The sequence below is a fragment of the Mesoplodon densirostris genome, chromosome 15, assembly GCF_025265405.1.
Source record: "Mesoplodon densirostris isolate mMesDen1 chromosome 15, mMesDen1 primary haplotype, whole genome shotgun sequence".
NCBI classification, from domain to species: domain Eukaryota; kingdom Metazoa; phylum Chordata; class Mammalia; order Artiodactyla; family Ziphiidae; genus Mesoplodon; species Mesoplodon densirostris.
In genome coordinates this window covers 25,324,095-25,343,341 of record NC_082675.1, presented here as the reverse complement: position 1 = coordinate 25,343,341, position 19,247 = coordinate 25,324,095, and the positions used below count along the sequence as shown (strand labels likewise).

The window sequence follows — 19,247 nt, the reverse complement described above, 5'->3', positions numbered from 1 at the left end:
CTCTCCAGCTCAGCCAAGCCCCTGTCCTGCTGAGCCTCCTGGCCATGCCCATGTGGGTGACGCAATGGAGTCTGGTCAGGCCCAGTCCTGCTGCTGACTAGTTTTGGTGTCATAGACAAGTGACTTGACTTCTCTTTGAGCCCAGGCTTTTTATATTCCAACTGGGGTGACTGACACCTGCCTCCTGGGAGGGGGGAAGTGGCCGGGCAAGGAGAATGACGCGTGCCCAGCCACCAGCCACAGCACTGCCAGCATTACTGTCCCCCTCCTGCTGGCTTAATCCCTTCTGGGTGGGTGGCAGCTGGGACTGCCCTGATTACATTAATTCACGCTGAGGTTAGCAACCTTAACACTTCAAGGAAATTTTGTATTTTAAAAGCCAAACTTCTCATTCTCAGTGAATACTTAATTGGAGGACTGTTGGAAAGCTTTTTAGTTTAGTTTTTAAGGCAAGGAGGTTATTTGCCTATTTCTGACCCAACCGTCACCCCCCCCCCACCCCCGCCATCCCCGCTTTCAAAAAGAATGCAGGAATTCAGCCACTTTTCTCCAAAGCTGGCAGAGCCAACTTGCGGTTCACAGGGACACTGGGACTGCGGTGGACCCCTGAGCATCCTCATGGCAGCACTTACATGTTTATCTGGAATCGGGTCTGTGAACAAGGAGGTCCCCAGGATGGTGAAAAGACTGATGGTGAAGAGAATGACGGCAAAGTAGAGGTAGTGCACGCTGCAGCTGATCCGAGGGCACCTGCTGTTTGTCGAGCAGCTCCAGGCCCCGTAGGCAAACTCTGACACCATGCGGCAGAAGCCAATCAGAAGTCCACCAGTCAGCCCCCAGAAGGCACCCTGCCCCGAGAGTCACCTGGGAGGAAGACGGGGGATGAGACAAGCCATCCTCAGCCTCGCCTCCTGACCAGTCTAAACTGGTCAGCTAAACTCAGCATAACAAGGGCTTCACATGCCTTGCAGAAGCAGAGTCTTAGCACTGTGAGGAGATGACACCTTCTTGGGCTGAACACAGACCGGAGACGCGTGGACACTCTCTTAGGTCAATCAGAGAACTTAGGAAATTCTGGAGACAGTTTTAAGTTAGACGGTGAAGACACATCTCCAACGTAATGTGTCCAAAGAGAACTCAGTCTTGCCTGTTGCTGTAGGGGCACCTCCATCGCCCTGGCAGCTCAGGCAGAAACCGCAGGAGACATCCCTGGCCCTTTTCCTTCCATTCTGCCCTACCACCAATCCATCAGCAAATCGTCCCATCGTCTCCACAGAGACCACCTCAATCATGATCTACCACCTTCTCTCACACAGGTGGAATCCGTACCTGGTCTCCTGCTCACCCGCTGTCCAAGAAGCCAGAGTGATCTCTTCAAAGCATGGATTAGGGAGTGCCCTGACTCTGCTGAAGACCACCGTGGCTTCTCATGGCTGCCCTCAGAAGCAAGTCTCATCTGCTCGAGCTGACCTCACCTGGCTCTGCCCTCTCCCTTGGTCAGTCTACTCTAGCCACTAAGCATGACCTCTTCCTGCAAGTCAGGCCTGCCCGCTGTGCTCTCAGCCAGGCCTTTGTACTTGCCCTTCTTTCTGCTTGGTTCTCTCTCTAGATCTTGGTGTTTCTGGCTCATCCTTCAGGATTCAGGTTCGAGGTCACTTTCTTAGGAGAAATCTTCTCCCACTACCTCGGCTAATGTCCTTGTGCTCCCCCTGCCCCCAGCACCTGCCCTGCTAACCTCCATGATCCTTTTTGACTTTTAAACAGCACTACACCACTCACAGAAATCTTATCTGCTCACTGGGTATCATCCGTCGCCTCCAACTGGACAGTCACTCTTTAAGAGTGAGGACTTCGTCTTGGTGCTAGAGCTGCATCTGGAGCCTGTCTCAGGTGTGGCTGGATGTTGGAGGAGGTAGAGGATACAGTATGTGGGAAGCATCTTGGAGAAAGAGCTGAAACCAAAGGCCAGGTGCAGTCCACAGGACCCATTTATTGAAGGAGGCGTGCAGAAAAGGGAAGATCTAGAAACAGATGGGCAGCAGAAGCCAGATGAGGGTGGGAGAGAAGGCCTGGAGAAGTTCTCTAGGTCAAGGAAGGTAGCCACAATATGCTGTAACCTTGGACCAGGGGTAGCTGGAGAGCCACTGACAAGATCCCCAGTTTCCCTTGGTGATAGGCCCCAGTACTGCAGGGGTGGTGACCATCGCCGGTAGGAGGCAGGTTCTCCTGACTGCCTGCTCCTCTGCCCATGCCCTTCCCAAGAGAGCACAGAGAAGAGCATCTCCAGAGCCCAGCAGCCCCCCCACCCCATTCTCGGTGCTCAATTGAGTCCTGGTGAGCTAGGCAGAGCACGAAGCACTAGCAGATTGGACTGGAGGATTGAACACCTGACATGGGCCTGCAGGAAGCACCAGCCAGATGGAGGTGGACAAAGATATTCATGGCAAAGCAAAGAGTCCACGGGAATGAAGAGGGGCCAGAAAAGGCACGAGACAGGCAATCAGCACTGCAAGTGGTTAGCAGTGGCAGGGGCCTAGGGACTGTGTAGGGAGAGGGCCAGGGCTGAGAGGCACGCAGGAGCCAGGTCACAGAGGCACCATGCTCAGGAACTCGTGCAAGGCCCAGCTGCTCAGTGCTGTTAGGAGAAACAGGTCAAGATGTGACTCAAATAATGAATGAAAATATTCTGGCAAACTGTGCTTTCAGTCTTACTGATGAAATGATCAAACCATTAATTGGGATCTGCATTTAGTTTTAAGCGTGGCTGGATGAGATGGTCTTCATGCAGGGAAGGTGGTAGGAGCTCATGACTGAACATCCCCCTGTGAGTTTGAAATCTCTGAGCAGGAAACATCCATGCACAGAGGCAACAGAAGAATATCTTCCTGTGGCTAGATAAGCATGCAGGAGGATCCCACACACTTTGCACCATCTATGGCATGGTCGAAAGTGGATTACATTGCAAAGGGAAGAAAACAAATCAGAGCTTGCCTTTCCCCTGCATGCATGAGGGAGCTCAGACCAAAGCTGCCCAGGAGTAAATCATCTCTCAGAAAACAAATGATGCAATGGTGTCAACTCCTGAAGCACAAGAGACCCTCTCAGGGCAACTTTTGCAAAGATAGGTATGATGTGAAGGCAAGCCCTCACACTGTGCCATGCCGTGGCCATGCCAACTCCCACCTACCTGCTCAGTGATTCTCTTGCAAAATATGGTAAGCAGGAAGATGGCAGCAATGGGCGGCGTCAGGTAACTTAAAACTGCTTGCAGTTGTTCCCTGTGTGCCATTTGTATAGCAGGGATCCATGCAATGGAGAGAGCAAGTAAGATTATAACAAAAAACCTGTAAGTTAAACCAAAAGTCAACAGCAGTTTTATGAGTTTTTTACCTGCCAATAAAATATCTACAAACCATAAACTATTAGCTAGTTTTAATTATTCCTTAGGTTAAATTCAGGTGCCCATTCATAAGTGTGGCAGAGGAGATAGCCATACCCCTAAACACTAATAGGACCATAGGGCTGCAGGCAAAAACCCTTCAACTTCTGGACAAATAAAACTGAGGGTCCATTTGCCTGTTACTGGATCATGGGTAGATTTTCTTCACATTTGGAGACTGTGTTGGGATGGTCGTGCTTAAAATATATAATACCTGGGGCTTCACTGGTGGCGCAGTGGTTAAGAATCCGCCTGCCAATGCGGGGGACACGTGTTCGTGCCCCAGTCTGGGAAGATCCCACATGCCACGGAGCAGCTAGGCCTGTGAGCCACAACTACTGAGCCTGCACGTCTGGAGTCTGTGCTCCACAACGGGAGAGGCCATAACAGTGAGAGGCCCACACACCGCGATTAAAAAAAAAGAAAAAAAAAAGAAAAAAAATATAATACCTGGAAAATATTAATTTCTTCAAGGGTAACACATTTCTAAAGATTTCAGATGGATTAGTACGGCACCTGATTTTAAAGATTTGCGTAAACTCCCTTTAAACCCTTGGTTGTGCATGTGGGGAAGAATTGCCAAATAGTCCACCAACAAGCAACTGTTGGAAGGCAGAAAAAGCTGAGCAAAGATTTAATTGCCTGCTTATAGCAGGGGAGACAGAAATTGGAGTTTGAATCTTATCAAGTTAGAGAGGCTAGGTAACCACCTCAGGCTTTTCACTGAAACTCCTGAATGTCCATGCCTTAGAAGTAGAGACTATTTCCCAGGACCAAGAACTTGCTATAAGACTAGAGCGAAACTGAAACAGAGTCACCCTAACAAAGTATAAAAACCAGGCCTCCACAACTTTAAGGGGATCAACTAGTAATTTACCTGCATGCTTGAACAAAAACCAATATTCTTCAGAGGAACATGATCCAGAATTTCTATAATGTATTATCTACAATGTTCAATATATAATAAAATTTTCTAGGCATGTGGAGAAGTAAGAAAATGTAGCCCATAGTCAAGAAAAAAGCAATCAATAGAAACTGACTCCAAGATGGCTCAGGTATTAAAATTAGCAAACAAGGGCTTCCCTGGTGGCGCAGTGGTTGAGAGTCCGCCTGCCGATGCAGGGGACACGGGTTCGGGCCCCGGTCTGGGAAGATCCCACATGCCGCGGAGCGGCTGGGCCCGTGGGCCACGGCCACTGAGCCTGCGCGTCCGGAGCCTGTGCTCCGCAACGGGAGAGGCCACAACAGTGAGAGGCCCGCGTACCACAAAAAAAAAGAAAAAAAAAAAAAGATGAGGGCTTCCCTGGTGGCGCAGTGGTTAAGAATCTGCCTGCCAATGTAGGTGACATGGGTTCGAGCCTTGGTCTGGGAAGATCTCACATGCTGCGGAGCAACTAAACCCATGTGCCACAACTACTGAGCCTGCGCGCCACAATTACTGTGCTCGTGTGCCACAACTACTGAAGCCTGCGCACCTAGAGCCCATGCTCCACAACAAGAGAAGCCACCGCAGTGAGAAGCCTGTGTACCTTGCCGCAACTAGAGAAAGCCTGTGTGCAGCAACGAAGACCCAACACACCCAAAAATAAATAAATAAAATAAATAAAAATTTTAAAAATAAATAAAGATGAAAGAAAAACATTTTCCAATAAACAAAAACTGAGAGAGTCTGTTACTAACAGACCTGCTTTACAAGACATACTGAAATTCTTCAGGGTGAAGGGAAATAACACAGATGGAAACTTGAACCCAAAACATGAGCACCAAAAAAGTAAAATATAAGATGCTACATATATATTTTTTCTTATTTTACTTTCTTTAAAAGGCAGTTGACTGCTTAAGGCAAAAATTATATCACTATCACTGTATTCTGGGGTTAATAATGGATGTAGATGTAAAATATATGACAACTATAACATGAATGATGAAAGGGGAAAATGACATATACTGTTGCAAGGTACTTACACTTTACATAAAATGATACAATATTAATTTTAAGTACACTATGATAGGTTAATAATGCCTATTATAATGCCTAGAACAACAAAAAGAAATTAAAATATAAAAACTATTTCCAGCCATATTAATGATTACACTAAATGTAAGTGAACTCAAATTATAAAGACAGAGTTTGTCAGATTAGATTAAAAAAATCAAGATACAACTATATGTGATCTATAAGGGGCTCATTTTAAATATATTTACAGGTTGAAAGTAAAAGATGTTATAAACCCTAAGCATAAGAAAGCTGGTGTGATCTATAACAGTAATGAAGTAAATCTCAAGACAAGAAGTATTATCAGAGATAAAAAGGAACATTTCATAATGATGAAAAAGTTAATTCCTCAGGAAACCATAACAAGCATAAGGGCACCTAATCCCAGAACTTGAACATATAAGAGGTAAAAAAAACCCTGAAAGAACTATAAGACAGAAACAGACAACTACATAATCATAAATGAAGCTTTTAATACCTCCTCTGTGTATATAATATACATAGCATATATAATATATATATCAGAGGAACTAGACAAAAATTAAGAATACAAAAGTATCAATAAATTTCAAAAGATTAAAATCTCATAGAGTATGTTTTTGGATCACAGTGGAAGTAAATTAGAAATCAATAACAATAAAATAGTTAGGAAAGTACTAAATCTTGGAAGTCCAACAGAACACTTCTAAATAATCTATGAACACAGAAAAAAATCACAAGGAAATTAGGAAATATTTTGAACTGATTAAAAACGAAGACACAACATATCAAAATCTGTGGGATGCAGCTAAAGCAGAGCTTAAAGGGAAATTTATAGTTTTAAGTAGTAATTGTAAAAAATAAGAAAGGTTTTAAACCAGTGATATGAATTTCCAATTTAAGAAGCTAAAAAAAATAATAATAAAAGAAAAGCAGAGTAAATCCAAAGTAAATAGAAAAAAGGAAACAAACAGAATTCAATGGGGGAAAAAAACCAGAGGAATCAACAAGCCCCAAAGTTAGTTCTTTGGAAAAATTATTAAAATTGATAAACCCTAGGCAAGTTCACTCAAGAGAAAAAGAACTCCCCCCCACGCCCACATATTACCATTACTAGAGATCCTACAGATACTGAAAAGATAAGGTAAATTTTGGGGAGGTGCTTGGAGCCATGGCAGTGAGGATGCTCCTGAATGTTCTGCTCACTGTTACACCAGGAATTGGTGCTCACTGGTACACCACACTAGGTGGAATACTTTAATTGGGTGATTTAGCTCGAGGAGTCTGATCACCAGTTATCATGGAGCCTGGCAATATGGCTTCTCCTAAGAGCATGCCAAAAGATGCACAGATGATGGCACAAATCCTGACAGATGTGGGGATTACAGAATATGAGCCAAAAGTTATAAATCAGACGTTGGTATTTGCATTCTGATACGTAAACACAATTCTACATGATGCAAAAATTTATTTATGACATGCTAAGAAAGCTACTGTTGATGCACATGATATGTGATTGGCAATCTGGTGTCACACTGACCACTTTTTAAAAAATAAAAGCTTTATTGTTTCACCTTTTGCATTCAGATACACAGTCCATCTGAAATGGATTTTTGTGTAAAGGGAGTGAGTCAATATTCTTTTTATCAGGAATAGCCAAATTACCCAGTACCATTCCTTCTCCCCTTACCACTTTCCCCACTGCACTGTACTGTAATCTTTGTCATGAATTAGATGACTGTATACCTGTGTGCCACTTTTGGTATTCTGTTCCATTAATTTGTCTACCCCTGCAATAAAACCACACTGTCTAATTAGTATCACTTCACAATAGATATTGGTATCTGTTAGCATAAATCCTCCAGCTTTGTTCATCTTCAAGAATAGCCTTGGATATTCTCTGCTCTTCGCATTTCTATATTACTTTTAGAACTCATTTGTCAATTTTTACATGCACACAAAAAAGTTACTGCATTTTGATTGGGATTACTCTGAGTATGTAGAATAACATGGGGAGAACAAACATACTATCATTATTGAATCTTCTAATTCACAGATATGGTATATTCCTGCTATATTTAGGTCTCATTAATTTCTCTCAACAATGCTTTATAATTTTCAGCAATTTTCTCATACCTTTTGTGAGATTTATTCCTAGGTATCTGATATGGTTTAATGACACTACAAATGGTAATATGTATAATGTGTAAAATATGATTAATTCTTGTATTTGATCTTTTATCAGTCTTGTTAAATTCACTTTAAAATTTTAAGTTTGTCTATGAAGTCTTTCATGACAATTTCATTTCTTCCCTTTCTATCCTTATGACATTTGTTTCCTTTTTTCACCTTTTTGCAGAGTAGCACCTCCAGTACAATGCTGAAGAAAAGTGGCTATAGTGGACGCATGTGTCTAGTTCCCAATCTCAGGGGAAAAGATTTTCAAATATAAACATTAAGTATGATAAATGCTATAGGTTTTAAAGAATATGTATGTTTAAAAGTCAGAATAAAGAAGATCTTTTAAAGTCTCTAATTTGCTAAGATTAAAAAACAGGTATTAAATTTTTGAATGATTTTTATCTATTAAGATGACTATATAATTTTCTCCTGTTTTAAGTTAATGTGGTCAAGTACATTGATTGATTTTTGAATAAAAAACTATGCTTGCATTCCTGGAATAAACTCCAGATGGCCATGGTGTATTATTCTATGTTGCTGGACCTGATTTGCTAATATTTTGTTAAAATTTTCTGCATCTATGTTCATATTTGCATGGTATGTATTTTCTCATGTTTTCTTTAAGCCTTCCTCAATCTTAAAGAAGATGTCTCTCTTCAATAAAGTTTCAGGATACAAAACTAACATACAAAAATCAGTAGTGTTTCTTTATACTAACAATGAATTATCTGAAAAAAATAAAGAAAACAATCCCATTTATGATAGCATCAAAAACAATAAAATACTTAGGATAAATTTAACCAAGGAGATAAAAGGTCTCTACATTGAAAACTATAAGACATTGATAAAATAAATTGAAGAAAACACAAATAAATAGAAAGATATCTTGTGTTCATGGATCAGATGAATTAATATTGTTAAACTGTCCACACTACCCAAAGCCATCTATAGATTCAATGCAACCTTTATCAAATTTCCAAAGGAATCTTTTATAGAATTCAAAAAAAATAATCCTAAAATTCATCTGGAACCACAAAAGATCCTGAATAGCCAAAGAAACCCTGAGAAAGAAGAACAAATCTGGAAGCATCACACATACTGATTTTGAACTGTATTACAAAGGTATAGTAATCAAAACAGTACGGTACTGGCATAAAAACAGACACATAAACCAATGGAACAAAATCTAGAGCCCAGAAATAAAGCCGTACATATATGGTCAACTAATATTTGACAAGGGAGCCAAGAAAACTCAATGAAGAAAAGACAGTCTTTTCAATAAATAGAGCTGGGAAAATAGAACGTTCATATGCAAAAGGATGAAACCAGACCCCTATCTTAACGCCACTCAAGATGAATTAAAGATTTAAATATAAGATCTGAAACCATAAAACTCCTAGAATAAAATATAGGGGATAAGCTCCTTGACATTGGTCTTGGTAATGATTTTTTTGGATATGACACCAAAATCCCAAGCAACAGAAGCAAAAATAAGCAAGTGAGGGCTTCCCTGGTGGCGCAGTGTTTAAGAATCCACCTGCCGATGCAGGGTACGTGGGTTTGAGCCCTGGTCCTGGAAGATCCCACATGCCGTGGAGCAACTAAACCCATGCACCACAACTACTGAGCCTGCGCTCTAGAGCCCATGAGCCCCAACTACTGAAGTCCGTGTGCCACAACTACTGAAGCCCACATGCCTAGAGCCTGTGCTCTGCAACAAGAGAAGCCACTACAGTGAGAAGCCCGCACACCGCAACAAAGAGTAGCCCCCACTCTCAGCAACTAGAGAAAGCCTGCGTGCAAGCAATGACAAAATGCAGCCAAAAAAAAAGTTAAATAAAATGAATAAATAAATTTATTAAAAAAATAAATAAATAAACGAGAGACTACATCAAACTGAAAAGCTTCTACACAGTCAAAGAAACCATCAACAAAATGAAAAGGCAACCTACAGAATGAGAGAAAATATTTGCAAACCACACATCTGATAAAGGGTTGATAGTTCCTTAGTTGTCTAAGGAACTCAGACAACTTTAATAACAACAACAACATAATAATAATAATAATAGAATTTAAAAAATGGACAAAGGACCTGATAGACATTTTTCCAAAGAAGATATTCAAATGGCCAATAGGTACATGAAAAGGTGCTCAACATCACTAATCAGGGAAATGCAAATCAAAATCACAATGAGATACCATTTCATATCTCTTAGAATGGCTATTATCAAAAAGACAAAAGATAACAAGTGCTGGTGAGGATGTGGAGAAAAGGGAACCCTTGTGCACTGTTGGTGGGAGTGTAAACTGGTGTGACCACTGTGGAAAACAGTATGAAGGTTCCTCAAGAAACAGAAAACAGAACTACCACATGATCCAGCAATTCCACTTCTGGGTACATATCCAAAGGAAATAAGGATCACTATCTTGAAGAGACCTCTACACCCTTTACACTATTTATAATAGCCAAGACATAGAAATAACCAAAGTGTTCATAAACAGATGAATGGATAAAGAAGATGTGGTACATATACACAATGGAATATCGTTTGGACACAAAAAAGAAAGAAATCCTCCCTTTTGTGACAACCTTTAGGGCATTATACTAAGTGAAATAAGTCTGACAGAGAAAGACAAGTACTGTATGGTCTCACTTATATGTAAAATCTAAAAAAACCTTGAATTCATAGAAACAGAGAGCAGACTGGGGATGGGTGTGGGGGGAATGGGTGAAAGTGGTCAAAAGGCACAAACTTCCAGTCATAAGATAAATAGGTTCTGGGGACATAAGGTACAGCATGGTGACTGTAGTTAACAACACAAGATTGTGTATTTGTATGTTGTATATTTGAAAGTTGCTTAGAGAGTAAATCTTTTTTTTTTAAGAGAGTAAATCTTAAAAGTTCTTTTCACAAGAAAAAAAAACGAACAATGTGAGGTGATAGATGTCAACTAAACTTGTGATCATTTCATAATATATACATATATTGAATCATTATTGTACACCTGAAACTTATACAATGTTATATGTCAATGTTATCCCAACAAAACTGGAAAAGAAAGAAGGTGTCTCTTCTACGTAGATTACAGTTGGTTAAGAAAAACAGCTCTGATAATCTTCACCTTTTAACTCAGCCACTTAGTCTACCTATCTCTGTTTCATGAAATTACTGATATATTTAGGAGCCATCCTACTGTTTTCCAGTTAACCTACCTTTCATGTTCTTTTTATTCTTTTGACTTATTAGTTATTCCATATTTTACTTTTATTAACTTGTTAAACATTCTTGAACTGTTCTTATATTGTTTAGTCTAGAGACTACATGCATCCTTGACATATCACAGTCTGGTACAAGTTTTGACTTTTACCATGTCCCGAATAGCAAGAGAACGTGAGAATACTTAAGCTCCATTTAGCCCCTTCTCATTCTCTCTGGGATTACTGGCATATGTTTTGCCTCCATATGTTGTTAATCCCATAGACATTTTTCCTTATTTATGTCAACACTCACTCACTTCTATTTCCCACATACTTACCCTTTCTGGTGCTCTTCATCCTTCTCTGAAGGTCAATTCTTCCATCTGGATAATTTTCCTGCAGCCTAAAGAACGTGCTTTAGTATTTCTTATCGTGAAATTCTTCTGTAATAAATTCTCTCAACCTGCATTTATCTGAAAACCTGTTTGTTTTACCTTCACTCTGGAGGCTATTTCGATGGGTATTGAATTCCAGGTAAGCAGTTTTTCTAGCACTTGGAGATGTCACTCCACTGCCTCCTGGCTTTTACAGTTTCTGTTGAAACTTCTACTGTCAGTCTCTCTGCTGCTCTTTTGAAGGTGATGTGATTTACTTTTTTCTGGCTGCTCTAAAGATCTTCTCTATCTCCAGTCTCCAGCAGTTTCACTATCATGTGGCCTGGGTATGGTCTCCTTTGTATTTATCCTGCCTGTGATTTGTGGAATTTCTTGAATCTCTGGATAGTTGTCCAGATATTTGGAACATTCTTGGCCATTATCTTCTCAAAATTGCTTCTACAGTTACATATATATATATATATATATATATATATATATATATAAAAATGTGTGTGTGTATATATATATATATATATATATAATTTCCAATTATATATACATTATTCTTCTGTGTTCCACGTGTATCTTCCTTTTCTCCTGTGTGGTTTAGTTTGGATATTGCTGACTAATCCATTTCCAAGCCACTAACAGTGTCTTCTGCTACAGCCAATCAGTTGCTAACAAATCCATTGAGTTCTTAATTTCAGATATTTATTTTTCAATTCTAGACCTTCTTATTTTTATAAATTCTAATTCTCTGGAAAAATTCCCAATTCTTTTCATCTATTTTATAAACTTTTCCCTCTATTTTCTTGTACCTATTGATCAAGGTTATTTCAAAGTCCTTGTCTGCTAACTTCACCTGTGGGTCTACTTTTTTTTTTAAAACATCTTTATTGGAGTATAATTGCTTTACAATGTTGTGTTAGTTTCTGCTGTATAACAAAGTGAATCAGCTATATGTATACATATGTCCCCATATCCCCTCCCTCTTGCACCTCCCTCCTACCTTCCCTATCCCACCCCTCTAGGTGGTCACAAAGCACCGGGCTGATCTCCCTGGGCTATGCAGCTGCTTCCCACAATAGCTATCTATTTTACATTTGGTCGTGTATATATGTCAGTGCTGCTCTCTCACTTCGTCCCAGCTTACCCTTACCCCTCCCCGTGTCCTCAAGTCCATTCTCTACGTCTGCGTCTTTATTCCTGTCCTGCCCCTAGGTTAATCAGAACCATTTTTTTTTAAGATTCCATATATATGTGTTAGCATATGGTATTTGTTTTTTTCTTTCTGACTTACTTCACTCTGTATGACAGACTCTAGGTCCATCCACCTCACTACAAATAACTCAGTTTTGTTTCTTTTTATGGCTGAGTAATATTCCATTGTATATATATGTGCCACATCTTCTTCATCCATTCATCTGTCAGTGGACACTTAGGTTGCTTCCACGCCCTGGCTATTTAAATAGTGCTGCAATGAACATTGTGGTACACATCCCTTTTTGAATTATAGTTTTTTCAGGGTATATGCCCAGCAGTGGGATTGCTGGGTCATATGGTAGTTCTATTTTTAGTTTTTTAAGGAACCTCCATACTGTTTTCCATAGTGGCTGTATCAATTTACATTCCCACCAACAGTGCAAGAGGGTTCCCTTTTCTCCACACCCTCTCCATCATTTATTGTTTGTAGATTTTTTGATGATGGCCATTCTGACCGGTGTGAGGTGATACCTCATTGTGGTTTTGATTTGCATTTCTCTAATGATTAGTGATGTTGAGCATCCTTCCATGTGTTTGTTGGCAATCTGTATATCTTCTTTGGAGAAATATCTATTTAGGTCTACTTATATATACATTTTATTTTACACATATATTAGTATAAATATAGCGGTAAGGGGGGACATTCTTGCCTTGTTCCCTTCTAGTTCCATTAGGCATGACTTGGCTTTTAGGGTGATACAGATATGTTTTGTCATGTTGAAAGGTACCCATTTTACCAAATACCTTTTCATCGTCTGAATAGATATATATGATTTTTCTCTTTGATCTATTAATATGGTGAGTAATGTTACTACATTTCCTAATATTGAACCATCCTTGTATTTCTGGAAAACAATCACAGTTGGTAATGAGATGTCATTCTTTTAACATTTTTTTAGTATATTGCTGGATTTGTGTCTAATATTTTATTTACAAGTTTTGCATTGGTATTTAAAAGTGAGATGAGTCTTTAGTTTTAATTTTTTCCTGGGCTGTATTTGTTCAGTTTTGGCATCAATATCTTGAGCTTTATGAAATGAATTTAAGTCTTCCTCTTTTTCCCCTATGTTCTATAAAAATTTAAATAAAACTGGTACCTGTTTCTTAAAGTTTCTCAGAAAAGTGCTTTTTTTTTTTTTTTTTTTTTTTTGCGGTATGCGGGTCTCTCACTGTTGTGGCCTCTCCCGTTGCGGAGCACAGGCTCCGGACGCGCAGGCTCAGCGGCCATGGCTCACGGGCCCAGCCGCTCCGCGGCATATGGGATCCTCCCAGACCGGGGCACGAACCCGTATCCCCTGCATCGGCAGGCGGACTCTCAACCACTTGCGCCACCAGGGAGGCCCGAAAAGTGCTTTTTAAACAATGGAATGCTAATCAAGATGTAACAGCAAACTCAATTTGCAGGAGTTAGACAGATAAGACAGTGAGCAGTATGTACCTTGCTACGGGGTGAAGGAGGCATCTGAGGCATAACGTAGGCCAAGTTCAAACTGTGTGGGCTGGAAGTGGTCAACGGACAGCCAGTGTGAAACCCTACAGAATGACGATGAGGCCCACGTGTTTACACATTCATACCCCCTGCCTTATGCCTAGCATGTGAGGCCTCCTGGTTAATGGCATGGCCCTGAGATGGATGAGATCTGCTTTCCATGTGACCTCAGGTAGACCAACTCCCTTCTCTCAGCCACTCCCCCCATTTGTACAGTGAGAATAAGAACTAAAACTTACCTTTAAAGGTTGTCATGAGGACTGAGAGAGAAAAACGAGGTAATGTAGATACACTTCCTCACAAGGACTAGTTTGTGGGGTACATTAATATGTACCTGTTATCATTGTGATTATTACTTAATTTTTTCCCAAATGGAAACAATTTTCTTTGTGATTATAAAAGCAATACAGGACTTCCCTGGTGGTGCAGTGGTTAAGAATCTGCCTGCCAGTGAAGGGGACATGGGTTCAAACCCTGGTCCAGGAAGATCCCACATGCCGTGGAGCAACTAAGCCCACGTGCCACAACTACTGAGCCTGTGGTCTAGAACCCGTGAGCCACAACTACTGAGCCCGTGCACCTAGAGCCTGTGCTCCACAACAAGAGAAGCCACCACAATGAGAAGCCTAGGCACCGCAATGAAGAGTAGCCGCTGCTTGCCACAACTAGAGAAAGCCCATGCACAGCAACGAAGACCCAACGCAGCCAAAAATAAATAAATTTATAAAATAAATAAATAAATAAAATAAAAGCAATAGATCTTCACTGCAAAACTGCAACAAACAAAACACCACCATGCTGTATATAAACAAGATAACTCTATATGCAGCATTAGAGCCTACATTTTTCACATAATGACATTTGTGGGCATTGATTCATTGATGGCAGTAACTCATGTGATTAGAGGAATCCTTCACCTTCCTGTTAGCATGAGTTCCTTTTCAGTGGCCATCAGCCGTATCTGGGTGTAGATGTCCATTGTGAACATGGCACTGGCACCGCTGAAAAGAGAAGTCAGGGAGGACATGAGAGAGGCCCAGAGTGCAGACACCATCAAGCCTCGAACGCCTGGAAGAAAAGGAAAACTTCCTGGGCCTCCAGCTGTCTGGCCGTGCCAGGAGACGCCTTAGGCCTCCTGAGGAACATTCCCACATAGTAAGTTTTGTTCAGAGTAGCAGTCCATCTAAGATAGATCAGTGCATTACAGCTGCCCTTGCTCTGTGACGAGCCTTGCTAGCTGGCCGCTGTGTCTTTATATAATAATGCGAGTGCTTACTCTGGGCTGGAGCACCTCTTCAGGCATCAGCCTGATGATCTCCCTACAGCCCTGTGAGAAGGACACCAGTGCTGTCCCCTTTTACAGATGATGTGGCTCCTTGTGCCTCAGTGTCCCCATCTGTAAGGTGGGTATCAAAGTACCTACTGCACAGACTGTTGTTAAGATTAAGATACAGTAAGAAGATGGGTTAACACAATGTCCAACATAGAGCAAGCTCTCAACAAGTGTTACCTATAAACGTTAACAGTCTAGGCTTCTGACCTGCAAGGCCACTGGTGGCAGCGGCTTTGCTGAGAGATTCCCATGCATAGTTGGGAGAGCCCAAGGGTAACAGGGCTCGCACAGGAGGCCCCAATGTATTCAGCAGGTACTCAGGCCAGGCCAAGACTAGAGTTCTTGGATTGGCCTGGCTTCAAGTGCCCCACGGCCCTGGGCTGCAGTCCCGGGTGGTGGGCGACCCCCTTCCTGAACTGTGGGATGGTTAGTGCTTCCCTCAGTTGGGGTCTATCTACATTGTATTTTATGGGAATGTCTCAACATTGCTAGCCTATTTATCCTCAGAGCTAATACGGAATTTAAAAAAACTGTACTGTTTGTTTGCCCGTTTCCCTGGGATGTGGCGAAGTGGGTGAGATGAAAGCTATGCCCCTGCCTGTCCCACTGGACTGAACTCCTTGAGAGCAGGATGCGGTCTCGCTCCCCTCTTCGTCCCCACAGACTAGAACAACGCCGAGTGCCCATCTGCGGCAGTGAGGAGCAGAGGCGTGGGTTCTGCAGGGAGGGGACCACGCAAAGGGCGAGCAGAGGCTGGGCCTGAGCACGTGCCCGAGAGAGAAAGAGAAAGAAAGAGAGAGAGAGAAAGAGAGAGAGAGAGAGAGAGAGAGAGAGAGAGAGAGAGAGAGTAAGGAAGAGGAGGCGGCAAGGCTCCCGGGACGCCGAGGGCCCCTCCCACAGCCTACGCTTCCACCGGGGCCCTCACTCCTGACCGTCCACTCACAGCCCTGGATGGCAGCTCCACTTCTTACCATTGGGCAGCAGGTCCACCACCAGCACGGGGTAGGCGAGGGGGTTGCAGCCAGTTCTGGCGCCACAGCACTTTTCACACTCCGAAGGCACAACACACGCCACTTTATCTGCAAAGAGAGACAAGGGTCACACCAGCATGTGGCCCCTGAGCACTAAAATCTGAGCTCAGGGAAAGGGAAGCAAATTAGGAACCGTGTGTGATGGCAGATTCTTGGTCTCCAATTCGTGACCCCACACGTGCGTCAGGAGCTGGGGGTCAGGCCCCAGGAGTCAGTGGGTCGGTGCTTCTGCCAGTTCACTGCTTGACCCACAGCAAGTCCTGTGACCTCGATAAGCCTTTCAATGATCCCAGCCAGGTGTCAGGAAAGCAAACGATGATTCATCCACACACTGATGGGTGGGCCGCTCATGACCTTACTCCCTTAGCCCCGTAGGGGTGTTATTTCAGAGTATTTGGGGAGAAATTTGGACAAAGGGAAGTAAAGGAGGAAATGTGATAGGCCTTCAAGAGCTTAAATAACAGATTAAAAGTTACCATCTGAGAAAAAAACCAAAACAACGAATCAACGTAGACTAGGAAGAGGCAGGAAGGGCCTGGGTTTACATGGAGAGCAAGGGGTTTCACTGGGTACGTCAGGAAAACTAAGGGGGGCAGCTTTTCCTCTGCCTGCTCTCCCTCTCCCTGCCCTGCGAGCAGGCCCTCAGTCTCCTTCAGCATGGTTTGGGAGGGGCCTAGGGGCCACCTGGCCATTCTGGAAACACCTTCCCCTTGGCCACAATGACTGGTCCCTGTCACCCAAGTGAGCTCACGGGACTCCCCTGGGATTTCTGCTGGGAGATCGAAAAGGAAACACTCTTTCTGGGGGTCGTTGGGCTGGAGGGTGGAAGGCTGGTGCTGCTGGTGGTCATCTGCCATCAGACAGACTAGACTGCGAGGACACCAGCTCAAAGGAAGAGGAGCTAAAAGTGCCCGTCATTTTCAATCAAGAGCCCCAACTAATACAGTGGCCCCCAAGGAAAACCTGACTGGCAGAATCACACCTTGCGGGTGTCTGGCCCCCGGCTCTGGCCATGGGAGAGACCCAGAATCTAGGACCAGGAGCGTTTGGGTTACTGGAAAGGTATGTTCTCCCAGGATGTGGGCAGGTGCGGAGCTTTTGTGCTAAACCGCTCTCTATGAGTGTGTATAAACAGTCTGTGAGTCTGGCCATTTCTGAGGATGGGGGACAAGTGGTCCTGGGCCCCTCCCAACCCTGACGGCTCTCCCAAGGGCAGCCCACCAACTCTATTCACCTGGTGGTCAGAAGCTGGGGGCGTGTGGCTTCCTGAGGCCTGCTCTTCTCGCTCCTCCCTCAGCCACTTCTAGAGGCCAAGAGACGTGGTTTCACCCAGCCTTCCTCCTCAGTGGGTGGGGTGGGCTGTGAGGTGAAGTGGGGCTGGGGAGGCAGGGCCGCCAAGCGCAGGCAACTCTGGGGTCCTAGCGAGCACAGAGGCCTATTTTCTAACCTACGAGGAGGCACCACCTAAGAGACCCCAGAAAAAGCTGCCTGACAGCCAAAGACCAAATCTGGGATGTTGGAACGGAATGCTCCTCTCTGTTGAAACTGGAAAGGAATCAGGATTAAAAAAGAGGCGGACTGAAGGATGGATCAGGGTTAGAGACGTCTACTGCACATGTTGCTTCGCAATAAAAAGTGCTTCACTCTCTGCTTGGCCTTGTCAAGCACGGAGGCAGAAGACTCCGTGGAAGCCGCCTGCTTTGCCCACGTGGCTGCACCATCTGAGTATGTGCTCCATAAAGGTTTAATGAATAAACAAATCTGGTACCGAGAGGCAGTACACTTAGTAAAACGAGGCTGAAATGGGGATGAGGGACATCCACGAAATTATGACAGCTCATTAAGTGCAGCAGGGACGTTCTCATAGCACTTAACAGAAAGAACATGGGCCTCAGGGCTAGACCCACTTTGGGGGTTCCATGGACGTGCCACACCTGGGGCTGTGAGAGCAGTGATGGCGTTGGTCACATCCGAGCACGATGCCTGGCACCCAGGAGTGCCCGCAGGACGGTGCCTGCAGTGCAGGGGGAACAGCTGACCTCGCCATGGACCATGCCTCAACGCCACTCAGAGACTGGCCACTGCAGGGAGCGTCGGCTGGCTCATCCCCGCCTGAACTCATCTCTCTGCAATTCCTCTCTTGCCACCTACATCCACGGTCCCTGCTAGACTTCTGCTCAGCCACATCCCTAATCTAAATCCATGAGCTCCCAAGAAAGCAATCTGGGGTACCTCAACCCCAGCAGTGTCGCCAGCAGGAGACCTGATAACCCCGTGCTCCCTAGATGTAGATGCCTAAGAGAGGAGAAGATCAGTGTAAACACAGCAGAGCAAGAATTACCTGTGTACAGGACGCGGCTGATCATCCCTGGCATCACTACGCTGAACATGGGCAGTAGCTTCAGGTACCCACACAAGACACAGCCGCCTTTCACATGAGACATGTTCTTCCCTGCCAGGCAGTCCTGGACAAAAATCTGCTGAAGAAACACAGGTCGGGAGGCAGGGGTGGCTTTCTCAGAGGGTATCAAGCCCGGGCTGCCTCGGCAGATAGGACAACTGTGACCTGCAGTAGCAGTAGGGTGTGCCCTCGGCGGGGGGGGGGGGTGCCCACTGCTCACCCCAATCACCCAGGTGTCTCCAGGCATGCAGGGCCAGAGGAGGCATGTGTGACCGATGCACACGTTTTGCTCAGTGCACAGCTACCAGAGGGGAGGAGGGTGGCCTGATCTTGGCCTCATTGCTAGCACTGCACACTAATCACAGCAGCACAGTGCTTATAAGCTGTCCCCTGGCAAGGATGAGACTCCCTTCTAGAGGCCACAGACCGTCTCTGCCCTTGTGACATCAATCCAAGCACAGGTTGGTCCCCGGTAACAAATGAGTGTTTAGAACTGGGACCAGCCTCACTTGTCCAAGTGGAAATGAACCAGTGTACACCTTAACATGCAAAGTCTCCT

General features: G+C 43.7%; 1 protein-coding gene across 1 annotated transcript in view; it reads right to left on the bottom strand.

The window, feature by feature from the left end:
• LOC132502471 (sodium/glucose cotransporter 1-like) overlaps positions 1 to 19,247 on the bottom strand; it is a 98,248-nt gene that overhangs the window by 8,670 nt on the left and 70,331 nt on the right. The window contains 5 exon segments of the mRNA XM_060118348.1: positions 633 to 848; positions 3,188 to 3,344; positions 14,841 to 14,991; positions 16,228 to 16,335; positions 18,629 to 18,764. Of these exon segments, the coding sequence (XP_059974331.1) occupies positions 633 to 848; positions 3,188 to 3,344; positions 14,841 to 14,991; positions 16,228 to 16,335; positions 18,629 to 18,764 (768 nt within the window).